General features: G+C 42.8%; 1 protein-coding gene across 2 annotated transcripts in view; it reads right to left on the bottom strand.

Annotated features, from left to right (window-relative positions):
• Positions 1-21,599, bottom strand: part of AK5 (adenylate kinase 5) — a 239,569-nt gene that overhangs the window by 39,087 nt on the left and 178,883 nt on the right. For both annotated transcript variants that reach the window (XM_044238491.1, XM_044238492.1), the window contains exon 10: positions 17,956-18,000. In XM_044238491.1, coding sequence (XP_044094426.1) covers positions 17,956-18,000 — 45 coding nt within the window. The remainder of the gene's footprint in view (positions 1-17,955; positions 18,001-21,599) is intronic.

Raw genomic sequence — 21,599 nt, 5'->3', positions numbered from 1 at the left:
CTTAGTACAAACCACTCTCCATCCTAAATGCATTTCCACCCTAATCCCATCTGCATCCCAACCACATCCCCATCTGAACCCATCTCTGTCCCATATCCATCTCCAAACCAAACCCAATCCCATCCCATCCCCATCCCTGCCCCAATCCCATCTCCGTCTCACCCCATCCCCATCTCAACCCTCACTCCGTGCCCCATCTCCAACCTAACTCTATCTCTAAACAGAGGCAGGGGCAGGATTTCCAAATTGTAGTATAAATACTACTAAAAAACCTGTCTTTTTCTTCTTCACCCAGAGGTCTCCAGGGCCCGTTCCAGACCTGACTCATCAAGTTTATAGACTAGAGTCTTCCAAAAGTTGCTTCAGTCAGCATCCTCCCCCCCTACCTTTTTTGAGAGGGAGGGGGTAGGGTAGAGGGCGAGGGAGAGAATCTTAAGCAGGCTCGCCTGCCTGATCTCACTGCCCTGAGATCATGACCTGAGCTGAAATCAAGGGAAGCACGTTTAACTGACTGAGCTACCCAGGCACCCCCAGTCAGGCTCTTCCTATTTAGGTCTCTAAATTCTGAGAATTTATTATTCTAGAGTATTCTAACGCTTCCAAATTCATCTTAAAGTTATCGAGCCATCTTTTTTCCTATTTTGTAGCCCACTACACTATGATCTTAGGCATGCATTAAACGAATACAGTAGGCAATTTACAAACTTAGCCTCTCTTTTCTATGTTTTCCTTCTCTTAAAGAAAATACTCTAGCGGTGCCTGGGTGGCTCAGTTGCCTGGGTGTCTGCCTTTGGCTCGGGTTGTGATCCCAGGGTCCTGGGATTGAGCCTGGCATCAGACTCCTTGCTCGGCAGGAAGTCTGCTTCTCCCCCTCTCCCACTGCCTGCTGCTCACTCTGCTTGTGCTCTCTCTCTCTCTTTCTGTGAAACAAATAAATAAAATCTTTAAAAAAAAGAAAGAAAGAAAATAGTTTTTCTCTACTGTCAAAGAAATATATGCTCCTTATTGAAGATTTAAATAATTCAGAAAAGTAAAAAGAAAAATCTCCCGTAATCCTACTTTCCAAAGGTCACTGCCGGAAATACATTTTGTTTTCTTTCTTTCTTTTCTGCTCTCTTTCTTTCCTTCTTTCTTTTATTCAAGATTTCATATTTATTAGAGAGAGAGAGAGAACACTAGCAGAAGGAGAAGCAGGCAGAGCAGGGAGGAAGAAACAGACTCCCTATGAGCTGGGAGCCCTATATGCGGCTCAATTCCAGGCCTCTGGGATCGTGACCTGAGCAGAAGGCAGATGCTTAACCATCTGAGCCACCCAGGTGCCCCTGTTTTATTTCTTTGCAGCTTTTTTCCTATACATGGTCTTCTGGTTTGGTTTTAACTGGGAATCTGTCTGCACTGACATTTCTCCTCTTTGGGCTTCTGTATTCTCATCTGAAAATAAGCTTGTTGGATTAGATAAATTCCAAGGTCATTTCCAGCATTCTGTATTTTTGTCTTTGTCAGAGAACGTAGAGGATATTTGTACTTGCAGTCTATTTATGTGCTGTAAAAGGAAGTGAGGATATTTAAGACCGGTAGAGACATTTGTGGTGTATGGTAGTTGGATTACATCTGGGGTTTTGTGTTCAATTTTGGGCCACACCACGGAAATTGGAAGTCTTATATGCTATGATGGGAATATAAAATTGGTACAATCTTTCAGAAGGGCAATCTGGTATATAAGTCAAAAGTCTTAAATTTTTTTAGTCAGTGGATTTATTGTAAGGAAAAAAATCACTGTTTTGTACATAGATATTCATTAAAGAATTTTTAATGAAAGCAAACATTTGGTGAAAAATGCATGACAATAAGAATAAACTGAATAAATTACAGCAATTCAAAGAAATAATGTGTGGTCACTGAAGTGATGTATTGAATGAAGACAGATACAAACACATACAGTATGATTCCATTTATATAAAGTTAGAAGTTTGTATGGTATTCCTTGCAAAGGACAGTGAACAGGAGGGGAGCACAAGGAACCTTCTGGAATGTTGGTCATGTTCAATATCTTGATCTGCATATTGGTACAATGAATGTGACACTTAGGGAAAATTTATCAAGCTAAACACTCATGATTTGAGTGATTTTCTGTTTCAGTTCAATTGCAACAAAGCCTCAAACCATGACATAGTATATTCAGGATCTTGGAAAGGCCCACAAGATATTTTGTTATAAGATATTTTGTTAGATATAAAAAGTAGGATTTAAGGTTGCATAATCTCATTTTGATGAAAAATGTAAATTTAAAAATATATACATGGAAAAAAATGAAGAGGGCTAAAATCAAAATCTCAAGTATTCATCTCTAAGCTTTGGGATTTTAGGTGATTTGTTGTGGTTGATACATATTTTCTAGGATGAAGATTTTTTTTTTAAGATTTTATTTATTGATTTGACAGACAGAGATCACAAGTAGGCAGTCAGGCAGGCAGAGAGAGAGGGGGAAGCAGGCGCCCCGCTAAGCAGAGATTTTCCCAGTGTGGGGCTTGATCCCAGGACCCTGGGATCATGACCTGAGCCAAAGGCAGAGGCTTTAACCCACTGAGCCACCCAAGTGCCCCACTTTAAAGATTTTATTTATTTATTTTGAGAGAGAGTGAGAGAGAGAGAGAGAGAGAGCGAGCGAGCACGAGGCAGGGGAGGAGCAGAGGAAGAGGGAGAAGCAGACTTCCTGCTGAGCAAGGAGCCCAACATGAGGCTTGATTCTAGGATAGTGACCTGAGCTGAAGGCAGACTCTTAACCGATTGAGCCACCCAGTTGCCCTGGAGATGTATTATTTTTATAAAAAGAGAAGAAGTTTTTAAATTTAAAAAAATCTGGCAATCTGTTTTAGGAGAGATTTTGGCTGCATGAGTCCAAAGAGAAATGAGGGAGTGGGAAATAATAACAGTAGAGCAAATTCCTGAAGGGGAGTTTTCCCCTTAGCTGCTTCCTTACCTATTCACCAGCCCTGGACTCATCCTTGGTCAGCATCACATTATTTCTCAGTATCCATGACTTCTATGATTTGGTCCATCTTCTTCTTCCTGGGCCAATTCCTACTACTGTAATTAGTTCCCTACTTAAAATCTCCCTTCTTGGAAGCCCCCTCTCTTCAGCTCCCACTCAAGCTTAGGGGATCCCATCCATTCTTGGTTCTCAGCCTCCCCAGGAAGAGGCTCCCAATCATTGAATCATTGTGCTTTTTTTGCCTTCCCATCCCTGCTAAAACTCACTAAATAGTTTCTTTGTCTGTTAACTCTACACTGTCCTATATTACGTCTAAAGTTTTCATAAACATCAACTCTTGCCTCATCAAGTACATTATTAGCTCCTTGAAGGACGGGAACATTAAAAAAAAAATCTCTTCCTTTTCTTGTTCTCCTATCTTCAAGGACAGTTTAACATTAAATCAACTCTAGTCTACATTCCCTTCTTTGAATGATGGTAATACTTGGAATCAGTGCCGTCGAGGTCAATGATTGGCTACTTGTTTTGTATTTTGTTTCCTGGCCTCTATGCCAGTTCATAGTGGTGGACTTGAACTTGATTCTGATAGAGGAGCCACATGCTACTTTACTTGGCAAAATTTACCATAGGCATGAATTTTTGAATTTTGTTTCTGTGGGAGGGACCAGAAAGACTTTATAAACACTCCACATTGATCTCCCAGGACACACCCAGAGGAAGAGTTTCTTAGTTATGGTTGGTTCTTAAAAATGGCCGAGCCCCATGGGGTACCTGGGTGGCTCATTTGGTTAAGTGTCTACCTTTGGCTCAGGTCATGATCCTGGGGTCCTGGGATAGAATCCCACACTGTGTTCCTTGTTCATCAGGAAGCCTGCTTCTCCCTCTCCCTCTGCCCGCCACTCCCCTTGCTTGTGCTCTCTCTTTTTCATTCTGTCAGATGCATAAATAAATAAATAAAATCTTAAAAAAAAAAAAAGCCCAAGCCCTGTAATTTTACTTGAAATATCTGCTCTTGTCATTATGTCTCTGAGAAGGTTATTGGTAGAAGACAACTTAAAATATTTACTTCTGACAATGAAGTCTTTATAGTTTCCTTTCCATTTTAATCCATTCATTCATTCTTTCTAAAGATATGTATTGAATGCCTACTGAGTGCCAGGTATCCTGATGGTTGCAGCAGAAAGAAAGGGGAAAAAGAAAAAGAAAGGGCATAGTCTTTGTCTTCTAGGAGATTTAGTAAAAACCATTCTCCAATCAATGGCCATCACTGCCTTTAAGCAAGCAGTCAGTGGAAGAAGGAGTCTCCAGGAGTAGATTCTAGGAGACTGGTGGTTGGGTTCAGCCAATTTTCTCACTGCTTAACATTCTCTCCCTTTCTCAACAAATGTTGGAATGAGGGACCATCTCAGAGCCTGCCTCAATAGCTCCACCCAGACCAAGTGGAGGATTTCCAAGAAAAAGAAGACTGTGTTCTGCTTGCTGCTCTGTCCATGCCAGCTCCCCACACATTTACTATAGGGGTTGGTCCATGCAGGAAAATACGTAATTGGACCAAATAAGTTCCTTCCACTTTAAACTGGGGTCATTTGGCTGGTGTGGATGGGCAGCTGCGTGGCACTGACATGGTGATCCACTTTCTGGTGGAAGCCGTTCCTCAAAGCAGAGTGGAGCTGCATGGAACACTGTCTTCAGAGTCAGCGCCCCAGACAATATGAAAAAAATAAATCAACTGGGTCACAGGACTATGTCCCATTAACACAAAATAGCTGCACTTAGTTACAAGAGGAGAAAGTCTTTCATGGCTTTGACCACCTGATGGTTGGTTGAAATAGGGTTCATTTACAACTAAAAAAATGCTCTGAGACTTTTAGTTCTAGAGTCTAGAGCAAAACAAGAGGAAAATACTTTGGGAATGTTACTTTTGAGAAGGACAAAACAGTTATCTTCGCCTTAATCTCTGGTTTGTTATTCTGCTTTATTCCTCCAGGCTCAGTACGGCCTCCTACAGTAACATCTGTGTTGTGTTGTGAACAACTACAGTAACGTGTCCACAAGAGGAAATGCCGTCAAAGGGCAGGTGTAAGCCCAGGGTCTAAGAGATACTTTCTCACTTCCACTTCCCTGATCCCAGCCAACCCCAGATGCTCCAGGTAAAACACCACTTAACTGGTCAGTCCCTTAGGGAGTTCTTACTTTTAACAAATGACACTAGAAACAGATGAACTTACCCAAACTCTTAAATTGTCATGGCTCCCTCATCCTGTATGTGTCCTTACCTCTGTCTAATTCACTTCCGATCCCTTCCTAGCCTCCCCTTTCTTGGGATCCTCCTTTTTAAAAAAAAAAAAAAAAATTTAATTTATTCATTTGACAGAGAGAGGGATCACAAGTAGGCAGAGAGGCAGGCAGAGAGAGAGGGGGAAGCAGGCTCCCTGCTGAGCAGAGAGCCCTATGTGGGGCTCGATCCCAGGACCCCAAGATCATGACCTGAGCTGAAGGCAGAGGCTTAACCCACTGAGCCACCCAGGCGCCCCATAGGATCCTCTTTCTCATTGGCTGTCTCCCCTCACTCACCATATGATAGTTGTAATGATAGCTAATACTTGTTGAACACTTACTAGGAGCACTGTGACATGTGTTAACTCATGTCATCTTCACATCAACACTATGACCCAGATAAAATGATTACTTTCACTTTGCAGGTGAGAAAACTTGAGGAAGAGTGTGTGTAAGGACACTGCCCAAGGTCAGCTGGCTAGGACAGAGGGGAGCAAGCATATGAACTTAAGTAGGTTGTGCTTTTAACTAGATTCTGTACCTCCTCTCTCTCTCTCTCTTTCTCTCTCTCTCATTATTATTTTAAAATATTTTATTTATTCATTTGACCGAGAGAGAGAGAGAGAGAGAGAGAGAGAGGGGAAACACAAACAGGGGACTTGGGGGAGGGAGAAGGTGGCTTCCTGCAGAGCAGGGAGCCCAATATGGGGCTTGATCCCACAACCCTGATATCACAACTTGAGCCAAAATCAAGAGTCAGACGATTAACTGACTGAGCCACACAGACCTTCCATCACTACCTTTTTATATAAATATGCTCAATTCTCTCACATCCACTTTTGACCTCCTTTCTCTCAGAGCCAAATCTCTTGCAAGTTAGTCTATACGCATCCTCATTTCCTTACTCCCAAGCGCCCCTCACCAAGCTGGCTTTACTCCTCTCTCTTCCACCGAAACTGCTCTCACCAAAGGCACCGGTAATTCTGCAGTGGCCAGACTCAGCCGACAAGTCTCATGACATTCTATTTGACCTGGCCCACACGGAGACTCTCTCCTCCTGGCCTTCTAGAACACCGTTTGCTCTTGATAGTCTGCTTCCCTCTCTGTCTTCTCCTCGCTGGGCTCTGACATGGGTGTTTCCTCGACTTCAGGTCTCAACTTCCCTGCAGCCTCACGGTCCCAAAGCAACCTGGGGTGATCCCTCGCACATGCGTATTTCACTGCTGTTGTATCTTGGTGAATTCCACATCTGTGACTACAGCCAGGACTTGTACCCATAATAATGGGTACTAGATTAAAAAAAATAAAAGAGAGTCCATGAAACAAGATGGGATAGGGAGGGAGACAAACCATAAGTGACTCTTAATCTCACGAAACAAACTGTGGGTTGCTGGGGGGAGGGGGGTTGGGAGAAGGGAGTTTGGGTTATGGACATTGGGGAGGGTATGTGCTTTTGGGTAAATTGGAAGGGGAGGTGAATCATGAGAGACTATGGACTCTGAAAAACAATCTGAGGGGTTTGAAGTGGCGGGGGGGTGGGAGGTTGGGGTACCAGGTGGTGGGTATTATAGAGGGCACGGCTTGCATGGAGCACTGGGTGTGGTGAAAAAATAATGAATACTGTTTTTCTGAAAATAAATAAATTGAGAAAAAAAAATCTTAAAAAAAAAAAAAGACCTCTGTCAAATGGACCTGTTAGCATAAGCATTTATTTATTATTTATTATTTATTTATTTATTGGAGAGAGACTGAGAGAGAGAGAGAGAGAGAGAGAGAGAAAGGGAGAGAGCGTGAGAGGGGTAAGGGTCAGAGGGAGAAGCAGACTCCCTGCTGAGCAGAGAGCCTGATGTGGGACTCGATCCCTGGACGCCAGGATTGTGACCTGAGCCGAAGGCAGACGCTTAACCCTCTGAGCCACCCAGGTGCCCAGCATCTCGATTTTAAAATGTTTATAACTAAACTCTTCATCTCTCTCTCTCTCAAAAGTCATTTCTTCTCCACATGTCCTATCTCCTTGAACGACACCTCAGTTTATCTGGTCATCCAAACTAGCTACTTCGGAGTCATGCTCTGTCCTCTCACTCACCCGAACACAACGGATCTTTACGTCCTATGGATTCTACTTCCCGAAATCTTTTGGATCGGTTTCCTCTCTTCCACTTCCACAACCTCCTTGCTCCTCCCCTGCAGGACCCCCATCTGACCTTGCGGCTGGGCCCCCCCCTGCTGCAGCCTAGGCTCCCTCTCACTGCTTCCAGAATGCGCTTACTGAAATCCAGATCTGGTGGCGTGTGACGGAGTGAAAGCCTTGGCAGCTCGCTGTGGCTACAGGCTGAGGGCTGTATTTGTTAGCCCAGTGTTCTCAGCTTTTCCTGCCTTGGACCCTGCATCTGTCTCCAGCTCCGCCTCTCACCACGTGCCACCCCCCCACACTTCTGAGGCTCTCACGCACGTGCTCCCTCTCCTTGCCATCGACTCACGCCAACTTCCTTCCCACTTAGCCCTTGGCCAATTCCTTTTCTTCCTCGGGACTCAGCTGACTTCCTTCTCCACACCCACGACTCGCTTCAGTCATTCTCCCATCCGTTGTGCCGCTGCCATGACACGTGCCGCGTTGAGGGGGTTGTTGGCTCCCTCCCTACAATACGAGCTCCTTGAGATCTCTCATCTTCATATGATTAATCTGTCACTTAGCTCCTAGATGGCAGAAACTCAGTAAATATAAAATGAATTAATGAAAGTCACCCAAAGGAATATACAGTTAATGAGAGAATTTTAAGATAGCAGTGAGAAAATATTTTTACCGTTAGAGAGTTACACAGGCCATGTAAAGTCTGTATATCCCCTGGCTGAGGCTATTTTTTCCCTCCACCTCTAAACGAAGCCATTGTTTGAAATCAGTATGTGGTCAAGGTGCTCTATTCAACCCACAAAGAAAATCTCAGAGGCACCAGGTTCCTTCAGATGTACCCAGAACCACATTCTCTAACACTTGCTCATTGTTGCCCCTGGTTCTTTGAAATACTTTTGGTTATGCTCACAAAAAAGATACCCACGATATGCCTTCTTAGTAAAAAGATGCAGTGTGTATTCCAAAATCAATGTGCTTTGGGGGGAGGGGGCGGTGTTCAGAACAGTTCAGATACTTTTATGGCTTCAAATTGTTCCCTGTTTTGAAGTTATTACGGAATTGCAAATAATTGGCAGAACATGGCGGAGGCACTCAGAGGTCTGTTTCACTGATATTCGTTTGATGTCTTATTATTTTGTCTTTGCTTTCAGACATCAATAGTTAGCTATATAGGAACAAAGTCAAATAGAAAATTGGGACATTTGTTCACATAATTATAGCAAACTCGTCCTCCACCCACTCTACTCCCATAAGCTCTCCTTACTACATATCTATAATAGTGTTTGAGCATGGGCATTGAAGTCTGGGAACGTGGGGTATGAGTTCCAACTCTGTCACTTATTAAACAGTGTAGCTTTGGGAAATTTCCCTAATCTTCTGAGTCTCTACTTCTTCATCTATAAAATGGGAAAGAACATGAGTACTGATGACTGGTGTGAGAAATAAATATGAGAGTATGTAAAAATGCACCCCAGTATCTAGACTGTAGTAAGTCACCAGTATATGTTAGTTTTAATATTATTATTAGGTAATTAAAATAAATATTTAGAGGTAGAAGATGAGGACTTGGAGTTATTCAATAGCTTTCAAGCTTTACTTTTTTGGGGCAATGTCTCTGTTGTACATGCTTCTAATTGCGAGAACAGTTAGCAATGTGTCAATTCATTAGTGGCTCAAATTTGGGGTAGACAGAAAACAAATATTATTTTGCCATTTTATTTTAATTGTATTATTATTATTATTTTTGAATATTTTATTTATTTACTTGACAGAGAGATACACAGGAAGAGAGGGAACTTAAGCAGGGGGAGTTGAGGAGGGAGAAGCAGGCTTCCCACCAAGCAGGGAGGCTGATGTAGGGCTCTATCCCAGGACCCTGGGACCATGACCCTAGCCAAAGGCAGACACTTAATGCCTGAGCCACCCAGGCATCCTTATTTTGCCATTTTAAAAGAAATTCAGAGAGGCTAAGGGATTGGCCCAAGGGCACACAGATGTTAGATATAAACACAAGATTTGGGGTGTTCTTTCACATTCAGTGCTGGGTCCTTCTAGAGTCTGTGGCATTGATCATTCTTAGTGGGTCTCAGAACAAGCAAAAGAAGCTTTCAGTGAGTCAGGCCTGGAGATGCGGCCTTGGATGAGTGAACAGGTTGAGTAACCAACTCTTCACCAGGTGATTCTGTTGGTAAGTTAATGGTGTTTCCAAAAAGATTTCAAGAAGTGGGTACAATGAGTATGATGATGTGAGCTCCCCAAACCCTTCACTTGGTTAAAGTCATTCACCTGCGTGCTTTTCTTTTTAGCAATAGTTTGCCCTTCTGGATGACTCAGTTTACTCAGCAACATTCCTTTCCTGAGAAAATAATTTAAAAAAACATGGAAAAAACCCCTGTACTTCTGCCATGTCGTGCAGTGTTCCAAGGACTGTTCCGTGTTGTACTGAATGAACCTCATAGTTCTCTAAGCATAGTGAGCCCTGGATATAGGTTTATCAATTTGGTCTGATTAAATAAAGAAAGTGTTTTGTTCTATTCAACATTACTTAGAACCTTTTTGCAGGAAAAAGGTTTGTGTGATTAAGTAGGTTGGCGGTCAGTACACAAGGCCTGCATTTCTCCAACATTAGAAAGCCATCCCATTGGTTTGTAAGTGCATTTGAGGCTCTCTTGGAAAGGGCCCAATGTCTCTCTTCTTTTACTCTTCCATCCTGAAAGGCTGGAGTTTGAAAATACAGATGTCAGGCCAGAAGAGTGCCAAAAGGGCCCTTAATAACTTCGTGCCTTCATGGAGAAAGGGCTGTGGCGATCATGCATCTATGTCTGGGACAGAGATGATGTTCAGTTAGGGCAGACCACAGGTTTGGCAGTCAGATGGAAACATACTTCTTTCTGTGAACCCAGTCTAGCTGATGGGCTACCCGTTTCCATTTTATAGGAGAAACTCAATGAAGTCTAGTCTGAGTTTTCATAGTCTCATCCAATAATTTCTGATAACCACGATAGTCCACTTTTCGGCTATGACTGAATGCTGGTGTCCCCTTCAAACCCATATGTTATGGTGTGATGGTACCTGGATTGGGGCTTTGGAAGGTATCAGGGCAGGAGGGTGGAGAGCCCTATGAATAGGATTAGTGCCTTTTAAAAAAGAGGTCTTAAAGCACTCCCTCCCCTCCACCACATGAGGTTACAGGGAAAAGAAGCTGTCTACGAATCAGGATGTCGACCTTCACCAGACGTCAAATCTGTCAGTGTCTTGATCTTAGACTTCCCAGCCTCCAAGGCTGTGAGAAATGAGTTTCTGTTGTTTACAAGCCACTCAGGCTACGGCCTGATGGGACTAATTCAAGCTCAAACGTCAGTCTCCATGTCGGGCTGTTCTATCACCTCAAGGGTTCTCCACACCCTTCCTCCAGTCCTGGTTCTTCTGGTGCTACTGATCCTGGACACCTGTCCCCTCCACCTGCAGCTGGCTCCTGCTTTGGAGTCTCCTGTGAGTTCTCCTGAAGCATTCATCTTGGCCCACCTCTGACTAGCACCCAGGATTTCCTTTCAGGCATCCCTCACACCACTGGCTACACAGGAACATTCAGAACTTTTCCAGGCCCACAACAGCCCTGGAAAAGGGGTTTTCAGTAATTGTACCACTTTACCCCTGACCTCTTGCTCACATTTGTGAGGCTATTTGTTTTTGGACGGACAAGCCAAAAGAAAGCACAAGGGACTACTTTATCCTCCAAGATTTCCCAAATGCCAAGTACAGGGTTTCATACACCTGCTTAACAGACCCCATACCTTAATTGATCATACTTGGTTCTCAAAGTGTGGTCACAGATGCTGGGGGTAGGGTGGGGTGCTCTATTTTTTCTTTCAAATTCAATCCCAGTAGTTACCATAAAGCATTTTATTAGTTTCAGGTGTGCAATATAGTGACTGAACGCTTCCATTCAACACCCCGAGCTCATCACACAAGTGCCCTCTTGGGTCTCCACTACCTGTTTCACCCATCTCCCACCCAACAAACCATCAGGTTGTTCTCCATGGTTAAAAGCCTGTTTCTGGGCTTGCCTCTCCCTTTTTTCCCCCTATGATTCTTTTGTTTCTTAAATTCCACATAAGAGCGAAACCATATGGTATTTGTCTTTCTCTGACTGACTTATTTTGCTTAGCATAATTCTCGCTCATTCCATCCATGTCATGGCAAATGGCAAGATTTCATTCTTCCTTATGGCTGAGTCATACTCTGTGGTGTGTGTGTGTCTACCACATCTTTATCCATTCATCTACCGACCGACACTTGGGCTGCTTCCATGATCTGGCTACTGTACAGCTGCAATAACCACAGGGGTGCGCATATACCTTTGAATGAGTGTTTCTGTATTTTTAAAACATATTTTATTTATTTATTTGACAGAGAGAGATCACAAGTAGGCAGAGAGGCAGGCAGAGAGAGAGGGAGGAAGCAGGCTCCCTTCTGAGCAGAAAGCCTGATGCGGGCGGGGCTCAATCCCAGGACCCTGAGATCATGACCTGAGCTGAAGGCAGAGGCTTAATGCACTGAGCCACCCAGGCGCCCCAGTGTTTTTGTATTTTTTAAAAATTATTATTTATTTGAGAGAGAGAGAGAGAGAGAGAGAGAGGAAAAGTGAGGGGAGGGACGGTGGGAGAGGGAGGGAGAGAATCTCAAGCAGCCCCAAAGTGGGGTTCAATCTCATGACCTCGAGATCACAACCTGAGCTGAAACCAAGAGTGGAATAACTCAACGGACCGTGCCACCCAGGTGCCCTGTGTATTTGTATTTTGGGGGAGGTCCCCTATTTTCATTACAACACTTAGAGACTATTGCCTTTCACTAATAGTACAGAAGCAATTGTTATAAAACCACAGTGGGAATCAAGACAGCTGCCTCCAATTGAACTAGATGTATCATCTAGCGAACTCTCAGTAAAACAAAAAGAAAATGCCAGTGTTAAGAATGGCCTTGATGATGGGCGCCTGGGTGGCTCAGTGGGTTAAGCCGCTGCCTTCGGCTCGGGTCATGATCTCAGGGTCCTGGGATCGAGTCCCACATCAGGCTCTCTGCTCAGCAGGGAGCCTGCTTCCCTCTATCTCCCTCTCTGCCTGCCTCTCCGTCTGCTTGTGATCTCTCTCTCTGTCAAATAAATAAATAAAATCTTTAAAAAAAAAAAAGAATGGCCTTGATGAAGCAGTATAAAAGATTAGTTTTATTCAGTCTCAGGCCTTAAGTATATGTCATTTTAGTATTTCGTGTGAAGTATGCACAAAGTGCTTTAGCACATCTAGGTTAATGGTTTTCTTGAGGAAAAACACGATGTGATTGTTTGAGTTGCTTAACTAGTTGCTTTTCCTAACTGAACACCATTTTTACCTTCTCATGGATGGACTAACAGATAAACTATGGATTTTCAGATTTGAGTCTCTAGCAGACATTTTCTTGAAAAGAAATAAAGGAAGCCCGTCGCTTCAAGGACAATAATCGGCAGCATCTGTTGCCAGTGATAAAATCCAAGCTTTCAAGCCCCAGATCTGTCACTTCTCAGCAAGTTATTTATTTACTTATTTTCAAGGATTTTTTTAAAAAAAGAGACTTTATTTATTTGATAGAGAGAGAGACGGTGAGAGAGGGAACACAATGGGGGAGGTGGGAGAGGGAGAAGCAGGCTTCCTGCTGAGCAGGGAGCCCAATGCGGGGCTCATCCCAGGACCCTGAGATCATGAGCTGAGCCCAAGGCAGATGCTTAATGACTGAGCCACGCAGGTGCCACCTAGCAAATTATTTAACTCTCTAACATCTTACTTGAAAAGTCAGGCTGGGGATGGTACCTTCCCCATAGGGTGGAATCAAGCATTAAATAAGATAACATTATACAGTGTCTAGTGTGTGTTCAGTGCTCAGTGGATGTTGGCTTCTAATACCGCTACCTCAAATGAAAACAAACTTTGCCTTTCATTTTTTATTGAACCAAATATGTGCGTCGATGTCATGAAAAATTTTAATCTGGGCCCCAAGTTAATATTCCCTAAATATTAGGTTAATTCATAGTTCTTTGACAAAAGAGCAACAATGAAATGACATTAGGGCTATAGTGAAATAATGGCAGGCATTAAAATATTGAGTTTTAGGGGCACCTGGGTGGTTCAGTCAGTTAAATGTCTGCCTTGAGCTCAGGTCTTGATCCTGGGGGCCACAAATCAGGCTCCCTGTTCAGCAAGAAGTCTGCTTCTCCCTCTCCTCTGCTGCTTCCCCTGCTTGTGCTCTCTCTCTTCCTCTCTCAAATAAATAAAATCTTTTAAAAAAATTGAGTTTTTAAGTAAGAATTCTCATTTCTACAATTTTCCCTAGTAAATAAATAGGACTAGTTTACACTGGGTTAAAAATACACAGAATAACACAAAATACTGTAAAAGTGCCTCCCAAAGCTTACTACTTAGAAGTCGTTTATCAGTACTCCTGCTAAGGTACACAAAGCCATCTGTGGCCCTGACATCCTGAATGCTATAGGCCCAGAATGATGTCTTGACCATAATGCCATTAGTATCACACCTCACCTGTAAAGTCAGATGATTTTCTAAATTGAAGCCAAAGCTTTGGAAAGGAATTAATGGAAATTCAGGTTATGTCACACTTTGGGCACAGGCAGGCTATGAAAAGCACAGAAGAGAAAAAGAAGCCAAAATAGATTGGATAAGAGCAAGATAATGATCAAGAGATTAAAAAAATACAGAGAGAGAGAGAGAAAGGAAAGAAATGTACCAGAAGAGGTTGTGAAAACTGTAGGAGCCTGTTAGTGGGACATAATGAGGTCCTTTAAAGGACATTTACACTATCCAAATACTTTTCCATTTTCAGCCATGACTGAGCCCTAGTCTTGTACAGCAGCACAGTTCTTACGTCTTGTGTGTGAACTATCAAAGTCCAGAGAACCTTTTCCAATCCTTTTGATCACTGGCCTGATCCTATGAGATCTCACACCTGTCCTGTGGAAAGTATTTCTCTAGAAAGAGTGACAGAGCTGCCTTCTTCATAACAAAGAGGTAATATTCACACCACTTTCTTTCTTTTTTTTTTTTTAAGATTTTACTTATTTATTTGACAGACAGAGATCACAGGCAGAGAAAGGAAGGAAAGCAGGCTCCCCGCTGAGCAGAGAGCCCGATATGGGGCTTGATCCCAGGACCCTGAGATCATGACCTGAGCCAAAGGCAGAGGCTTAACCCACTGAGCCACCCAGGCGCCCCTTCACACCACTTTCAAAGGGCTAACTAGGTCAGTCGGACAGTACACCTTTCCTGAACAAGTTTTTCACCCGGACGGTGGTCAGTGCTATTAACCATGACTCAAACTACTTTGGAAATGAGCAAGAAATGCACCAGCTTTGGGGAGAATAGTAAGCTGGTATTGCTGTTCTCAGGGAGAGGGGAGCAGCTACAATGGAGTCAGGAGTGTCTGATTAGGCTCACAATTAACCTGAGAATTACCCTGCCAGCAACGGCTACTCGCAGCGTCAACCTGCCTGTCAGCTCCAGTCCAAGAGTTCCAATGGCTACTTTGGTTGTTATGGAAACTGACCACACTGCCTCCTAAAGAACTCATTATGCCAACAAATACTTGTCTCCTAAGTCATTATGGGGTATCTAAATGAGCAGTGGAAGAGCACACAGGCAGAAGGCTGGCCACTAGAGAAGACGTCACAGGGAGCTAGAACCTAAGCCTGACCTTGGGGTATCGTCAGCGAGGGGAGGAGACATTTCAAGCGACGGGAATGGCAAAAGCGAGGGAAGTTCAAGAGATGAAGATAAGGCAGGTGTGGTTGGAGCCACAGACTCCTGCGGGTTGGAGTGGGAAATGGGAAGGCACCTAGAGGCCCGTGGGGAGAAGGCTTTGAAGGTCTTTAAAGCAGGGGGACAGTGCTTTAGGAATATTGTTTTTTATCTTCAGACTAACAGCGAGGATGACAACCTAGTTTCTGGCTAATACTAAAATGCCATGTGTCTTGGTAGATGTCCAGACAGTAGTATGAAATGTTAAAAGTTCAACTATCTTCTCATATAGGCAACACCACACCTGTTGCACTGAAATCGATGGACTCTCGTATATCAGGGCTCATCAAAACCGCTATGGGTGTGTCCATGACATCCCGAGTATTTTTATGAGCTTCCAACTGACCTACAATACAGCCCCCAAATACATTCTGCCATCTGTCATGGCAGTATATAGCACTAAGGCCTTAATTTTCAAGCAGAGTCCAATAAATTCAACAACAATCATTTTTCCTCATATCACAGTGGGTTTGTACCTTTTCCTGCCCAAACAGTAGGCAGAAATCTTTACAAGAATAGTAACTGGCCAGTAAGTTAAAATACAGGAGAGTTTGGTTAATATAAGAAAAACCTTTATTCAGAACAACAGTTCTTGGAGTGTAGTCTGTGGACCCCTGGGGGCGTCTCAAGCTGTGTCTGATGGCAAAGATTTTATATTGTGCTGTTTGACTCTGTGAAGGGTACAGGTCTTAATAACAGGTGAGCCAAGGGCTTTAGTTACATGCGGACAGATAGAAGTGATGCTTGAAAATACATTTCAGAATTTAATCATGAGTGCTAAACTGGGTAAATCTGAAATGATATTATTGCTAGAGAAAATAATAACCACAAAATATGCTATACTATTTTTAGAAGCTTTGTTTTGGACCACCTAATTAAAAATAAAGATCTCGATGTGATAATAAAAGCTCATTCCTTAGATACTGAATGTCAGGTTTAAGGAGTGTCTCCTTTTCCTAATTTGGCCCCTAAGATAAAAGCTGAACAGAATGTATAAGTCATTGCGTGTGGCCTTGATGCCAAGAAGAATGATTAAATTTTATGTGGAAAGGGGAATTTTCGTTGCTGTTTCTCTTCAGTTTCTCTTCAGTTAAGGAGCAGAAATGATGTACTTTTACTTTCTGAAAAGAATATAAAAAGTGTGACAAGAGTTCCTCCAGTTTCCAAGGTTAAGGTCAATGAGAGGCAAGCAGGTCAGGGGACAGTACCCAGGTTGGGCTCCAGAACTCTCACTGCTCAAGAAACACCATTCTTTTTGGCTGGAATTCTTCCTCCTCTCACCTCTGTGAATTTCTCCCGTTGCTCCATCTCCTCCTTCCCCACGTCACCTCTGTGGGGAAACTTTTGCCTGATCACTCTGATTACCCACATCTACCCCAGATACTCAACCAATGTTGTTCTACTTCAGCTCTTTGTTTCCTTCCTATGTGGTAATAATTCCATGAGTTCTCCTTTCCATCTAGAAAGGAAACTCTGTGATTCCTGCTCATGGCCCAGCACAGGTCCAATACTCAGTAAGTATGGGGTGGGTGACTCAATGTAGGAGACAGTCCAGGGAAACAACCCAACAACTGAGTGGTGGAGTGGGGAGAGGTCTGGAATGGGGAGCTATAGCCCTGGTCTCCCCTCTGTCACCAGTTGTGGAAATGACCTTGATCAAACCTCTTAAGTTCTCTGGGACTCAGTTTCTTCATCTAACAAGGAGGGAAATTTAGTGAGAGATTTCCAAGGCAACATCCTGACTTCAGAGTGCAAGATTCTAAGTTTATCCAATTTTATTTCTTGGGTGCTGATAACCATTCTTTTTCCCACTCACTGAGGAGGTGTGGACCTTTTCATTATTTCTGAATATGAATAGACATTTTTTGAAAAGTGCAAAGGTAGGAGTATTCACTTTTCTACAGACTTGAATCATTAGAGGGAGAAGTACCAAGTTTTGGGAGGTGCTCTGACAATAGTTTGTGCTTTTCTGTGTAATTATAACTATTGCTCAAATAGCCCCATTGATCTCCATGGGGAAAAATGGACATACGCCTCTTACGCTCATTAGCTATGTGACCTCGGACCAACTCCTTTACCTTCCTGAGTCTCAGTTTCCTTACCTGTGTTAACAGATATGTCATAAAGATAAACCACCAACCTATAGGACTAGAGAAAGATTAAATGAGATAAACTGGAACACAGTAGGCACTTAGAAAAAGCAGGTGAACCCCAAGTGAATTTTGTCCCATGACTTAACTTATCAGTAGCTTCCATTGTACGAGGCATAAGATAAGTGAGATTGTTTTTATCATTAGCTAAAAGGAATGCAGGGTATGGTTACTGAAATATGTTTGAATATGTGATTGCTGGTATTTTTAGCAGTGAGGTTTGGGGAGCATTGACTTATTGTTCAAACAGAAAAGGTGTGTGTTATATTTTGATGTAGGACATCTTCATACCCATGGGATTATAATGTATTTTATTATTGTAGGGCTAAACTCAGGAATCTGACATTCCTTTGAGTCCTACTTTGTCTACTCTATAAAGATACAATGCCAAAAACAATATAAAACTGCATAAACAAAAGCAACAACCCAGCAGCCTCAGAGGTATTATCCTAACCAAAAAAGGAGCAAGACTTCAAAGCACAGTGAGAAAAGAACAGTCTTTTTTCTCTATCAAGTTGTGTATTAGTAGCAGTTGCATTAGAAAACTTGAGGGTGGTTACTCACCAATCATGAAAATAATTTTGCGCTTTCTCAAATCTTCCATGAAACCTTTAAAGTAAGAATAATTTAAGTTATTGGCAAGAAAAACTGTTTTGAAACCCTGGTATTACTCATGTTGTGTAAAAACCAAATCTTGTAGATTTATTTGGTAAGAAGCCCAAGTTGAGTAAATGTGTTAATAGGTCATAGTTAATAGGCACCAGTGACCATTTCAGCCTTATTCCCAGACCTAGGTAACCTATTTCATTTTAACGCAAACTATCAATTTTAGGTGGCAAAACTGATAGGCCATTAAATAGCATGAATTACAAAGAAAGATAATTTTTAAAATTATTTAAAATATTTCTAAGTTTCTCAGTTTTACATTATTTTATATTCTTTTCTTAATATCTGCTGATCTCGTTTAATAAAGAAGGCTTAAAGTACAAATGGACATCTAGAAGACAATATCTTAACTATAGTTCCTGTTTACAGAAAATAATTCTATTTTCCATTTAAGGTAGTGATATAAAATTCCTTCTAAAATAAGTGTATTTAAGTAATAACTGTGAGCCAATTTAGAGAAAAATATTAAGTGAATAATTCCTAGTATAGTTCATATACATACAGAGATGAAGCAAAAATCACAAAGATGATAAGAGTGAGGACTGAGTTTTGGGAACCACTACTTTATTTTTTTCAAGTTTTTATTTAAATTCCTGTTAGATAACATATGGTGTAATATTCATTTCAAGTGTAGAAATTGGTGATTCATCACTTTCATACAACACCCAGTGCTCATCACAGCAAGTGCCCTCCTTAATCCCCATCCCCCATTTCACCCATCCCCCACCCACTTCCCCTCTGGTAGCCATCAGTTTGTTCTCTGTAGTCAAGAGTCTGTTTTTTTGGTTTGCCTCTCTATTTTATCCTACCGACGTTTGTTTGTTCTGCTTTTTAAATTTTTAAAAATTATTATTTTTTAAAATTTCACATATGAGTGAAGTCATATTTCACTTAGCATTACACTCTCCAGCTTCATCTCTGTCATTGCAAATGGGAAGATGGCTGAGTCATCTTCCATTATATGTATATATATATATTTACCCCCCATTCAGTCATCAGTCGCTGGACATTTGGGTTCTTTCCATAATTTGGCTATTGTTGATCATGTTGCTAGAAACATCAGGGCACATGTACAACTTTTGAACATGTATTTTTTTTTAAAGATTTTATTTATTAATTTGACAGAGAGAAATCACAAGTAGATGGAGAGGCAGCCAGAGAGAGAGATAGGGAAGCAGGCTCCCTGCTGAGCAGAGAGCCCGATGCGGGACTCAATCCCAGGACCCCGAGATCACGACCTGAGCCGAAGGCAGCGGCTCTACCCTTTGGGTAAATACCTACTAATGCAATTGCCGGATCATCAGGTAGTTCTATTTTTAACTTTTTGAGGAAGCTCCACGCCGTTTTCCAGAGTGGCTGCACCAGTTTGCATTCCCACCAACAGTGTAAGAGGGGGACTACTACTTCAAAGCAGGGGATGGTTAGGAATTTTTGGCAAAGTGCAATATCCTCCAGAGTGTGTAGATCCCTAAAAGAGTTCCAGCTGTCATGTGGTGTAGTAGGTGGCCATGAAGGATGGGTAGGTAAAGCTGTACTTTTGCTTCGGATCTCAACTGACTAGCCTTAGTCTAATGACTTCCTCTCCTTGGACTTCAGTTTCTCCATTCATAAAGTAAAGGTGTTGTAAGTCAAGTAGTGATCTCTAACGTCTCTTTTGGTTCAAATACCTATGATTTTGTGGTTCCCGTAAATGAATGGACCACAGTAGGAAACGGTCCCATTTCTCTCTTGGCCAAATTTATGACGCAAATTTATTGTTGCGTGTTTAAAAGAGATTTTTTTTTTTTTTGAGGAGGGGGAGGGGCAGAGGGAGAGAGAGAACCTCAAGCAGGCTCCATATCCAGTGCAGAGCCCAGCACCGGGCTCCCTTTCACAACCCTGACATCATGACCTGGGCCAAATCAAGAGTCGACGTTCAACTGCCTGAGTCACCCAGGCACCCTGCATGTTTAAGATACCTAAAGTAAACCCAAATTCTAAGAGTATGAGTGAGGTTACTTGAAAACTTGAATTGGGAATGGCTCTGTGAAAGTGTCAACTGTTAGAGCTTGGAAGCAGAGGATCCTCAAACCTCAAAAAAAAAAAAAAAAAAAAATTTAGTGAGCACTTGAACTCTCCCCGGCTTTAAGGCTGCGGGCTTTAGGTATGGAGATCGGGCGGCCTACTCAGCTGTGCCAGGACAGGGTCAGAGACTTTGGGGGCAGGCCAACAGCACAGACGAAGGAGGTTAGTTCACGATGCACTGAAGTTCATAGAGGGAGTCTACACAAGCCACTAAGGGAAGTGCGGCTCCAACCTAGAGGCCATCGTGAGCAAATGCTGGTGAAAAGCCGAAGGGCAGGCTCTAGCGGACTCAGAGGATGTCACCATGTTCAAGTCGATCCTGGGACTGGCTCATGTCTGAGCTGCTTAATTTCATACCCGCAGGGGTGGGATTGGGGGTGGCCGGCCGATTCCACAAAGAACTTGAGAAGACTTTCTTTGATGTGCTTAGGTGAAGGCCGGGCAAAGATTCTAAACCAGTGAGGTGGGTGGGCGTGGAGTGTTGTGAATTGTGGCTGACAAGAGCTGATCTCTAGAGTTCAGCTTTTAGAGCGCCATGCCTGACAAACAAACTAGATCTGAGACTAGATGCTTCCCTCAGTGGACAGATGCGACTGCAGATGGAGGAACTGATGACAATTTTGAACACTTTATGGTTCTTGTTACCCCCTATGCTAAGGGAGATGCTTTGCAAACTATAATATACGCCGAGTAGACAGTAATATATTAGGATGTAGGATATTGTGATTTTTCACTTCATGAAAAATATGCATGAAGTTTTTTTTTTTTTTTTAAGATTTCATTTATTTGACAGACAAAGATCGCAAGTAGGCAGAGAGGCAGGTAGAGAGAGAGAGGAGGAAGCAGGCTCCCCGCTGAGCAGAGAGCCTGATGCAGGGCTCGATCCCAGGATCCTGGGATCATGACATGAGCTGAAGGCAGAGGCTTTAACCCACTGAGCCACCCAGGCTCCCCTGCATGAAGTTTTAAAGTAAAGATTCTAAAGTTCAAAGGTATTGGTGCTTTTGTTGGAGCCCCGGGCCCCTGAGCTGTGCATTTCAGACCCTGGGCTGTGGTAGTTCCTGGAGCAGCCCCCTTGGTGGGGAGACCCAGGAGGGAGGGGCCGGACTGGGTGGAGCCAGCCCTGAGCTCCCAGTGTAGGCGGAGCTCTTTTCCTGTTCTGGAAGCAGCTGTTTTTGCTCATCCTATGGGGGTGAGTCGACTAAAATGATGGGTGAAATGACGGAGAGATAGTACAAGGTTTTTATTTCCCATCTTGGTGACAAAACTGCAATTTTTACACTTAAAATGAACTGATAGGACTCTGACTTCCACTTCACGTTTTATGTAGATGATAAGTACTTTTAAAAGCTAGATCGCTCCTCTGACGGTTATCAAACTTGCTTTTCGGTAGAATTGGGATGCTTCATTTATATACACAATTCCACCTTTTTGTTGGAATCCACTATTAGCTGAGGGAAAGACCCAATTCCAGAGAC

Source organism: Neovison vison, chromosome 2 (assembly GCF_020171115.1).
Source record: "Neovison vison isolate M4711 chromosome 2, ASM_NN_V1, whole genome shotgun sequence".
NCBI lineage: Eukaryota > Metazoa > Chordata > Mammalia > Carnivora > Mustelidae > Neogale > Neogale vison.
This window is presented reverse-complemented; position numbering and strand designations above follow the sequence as displayed.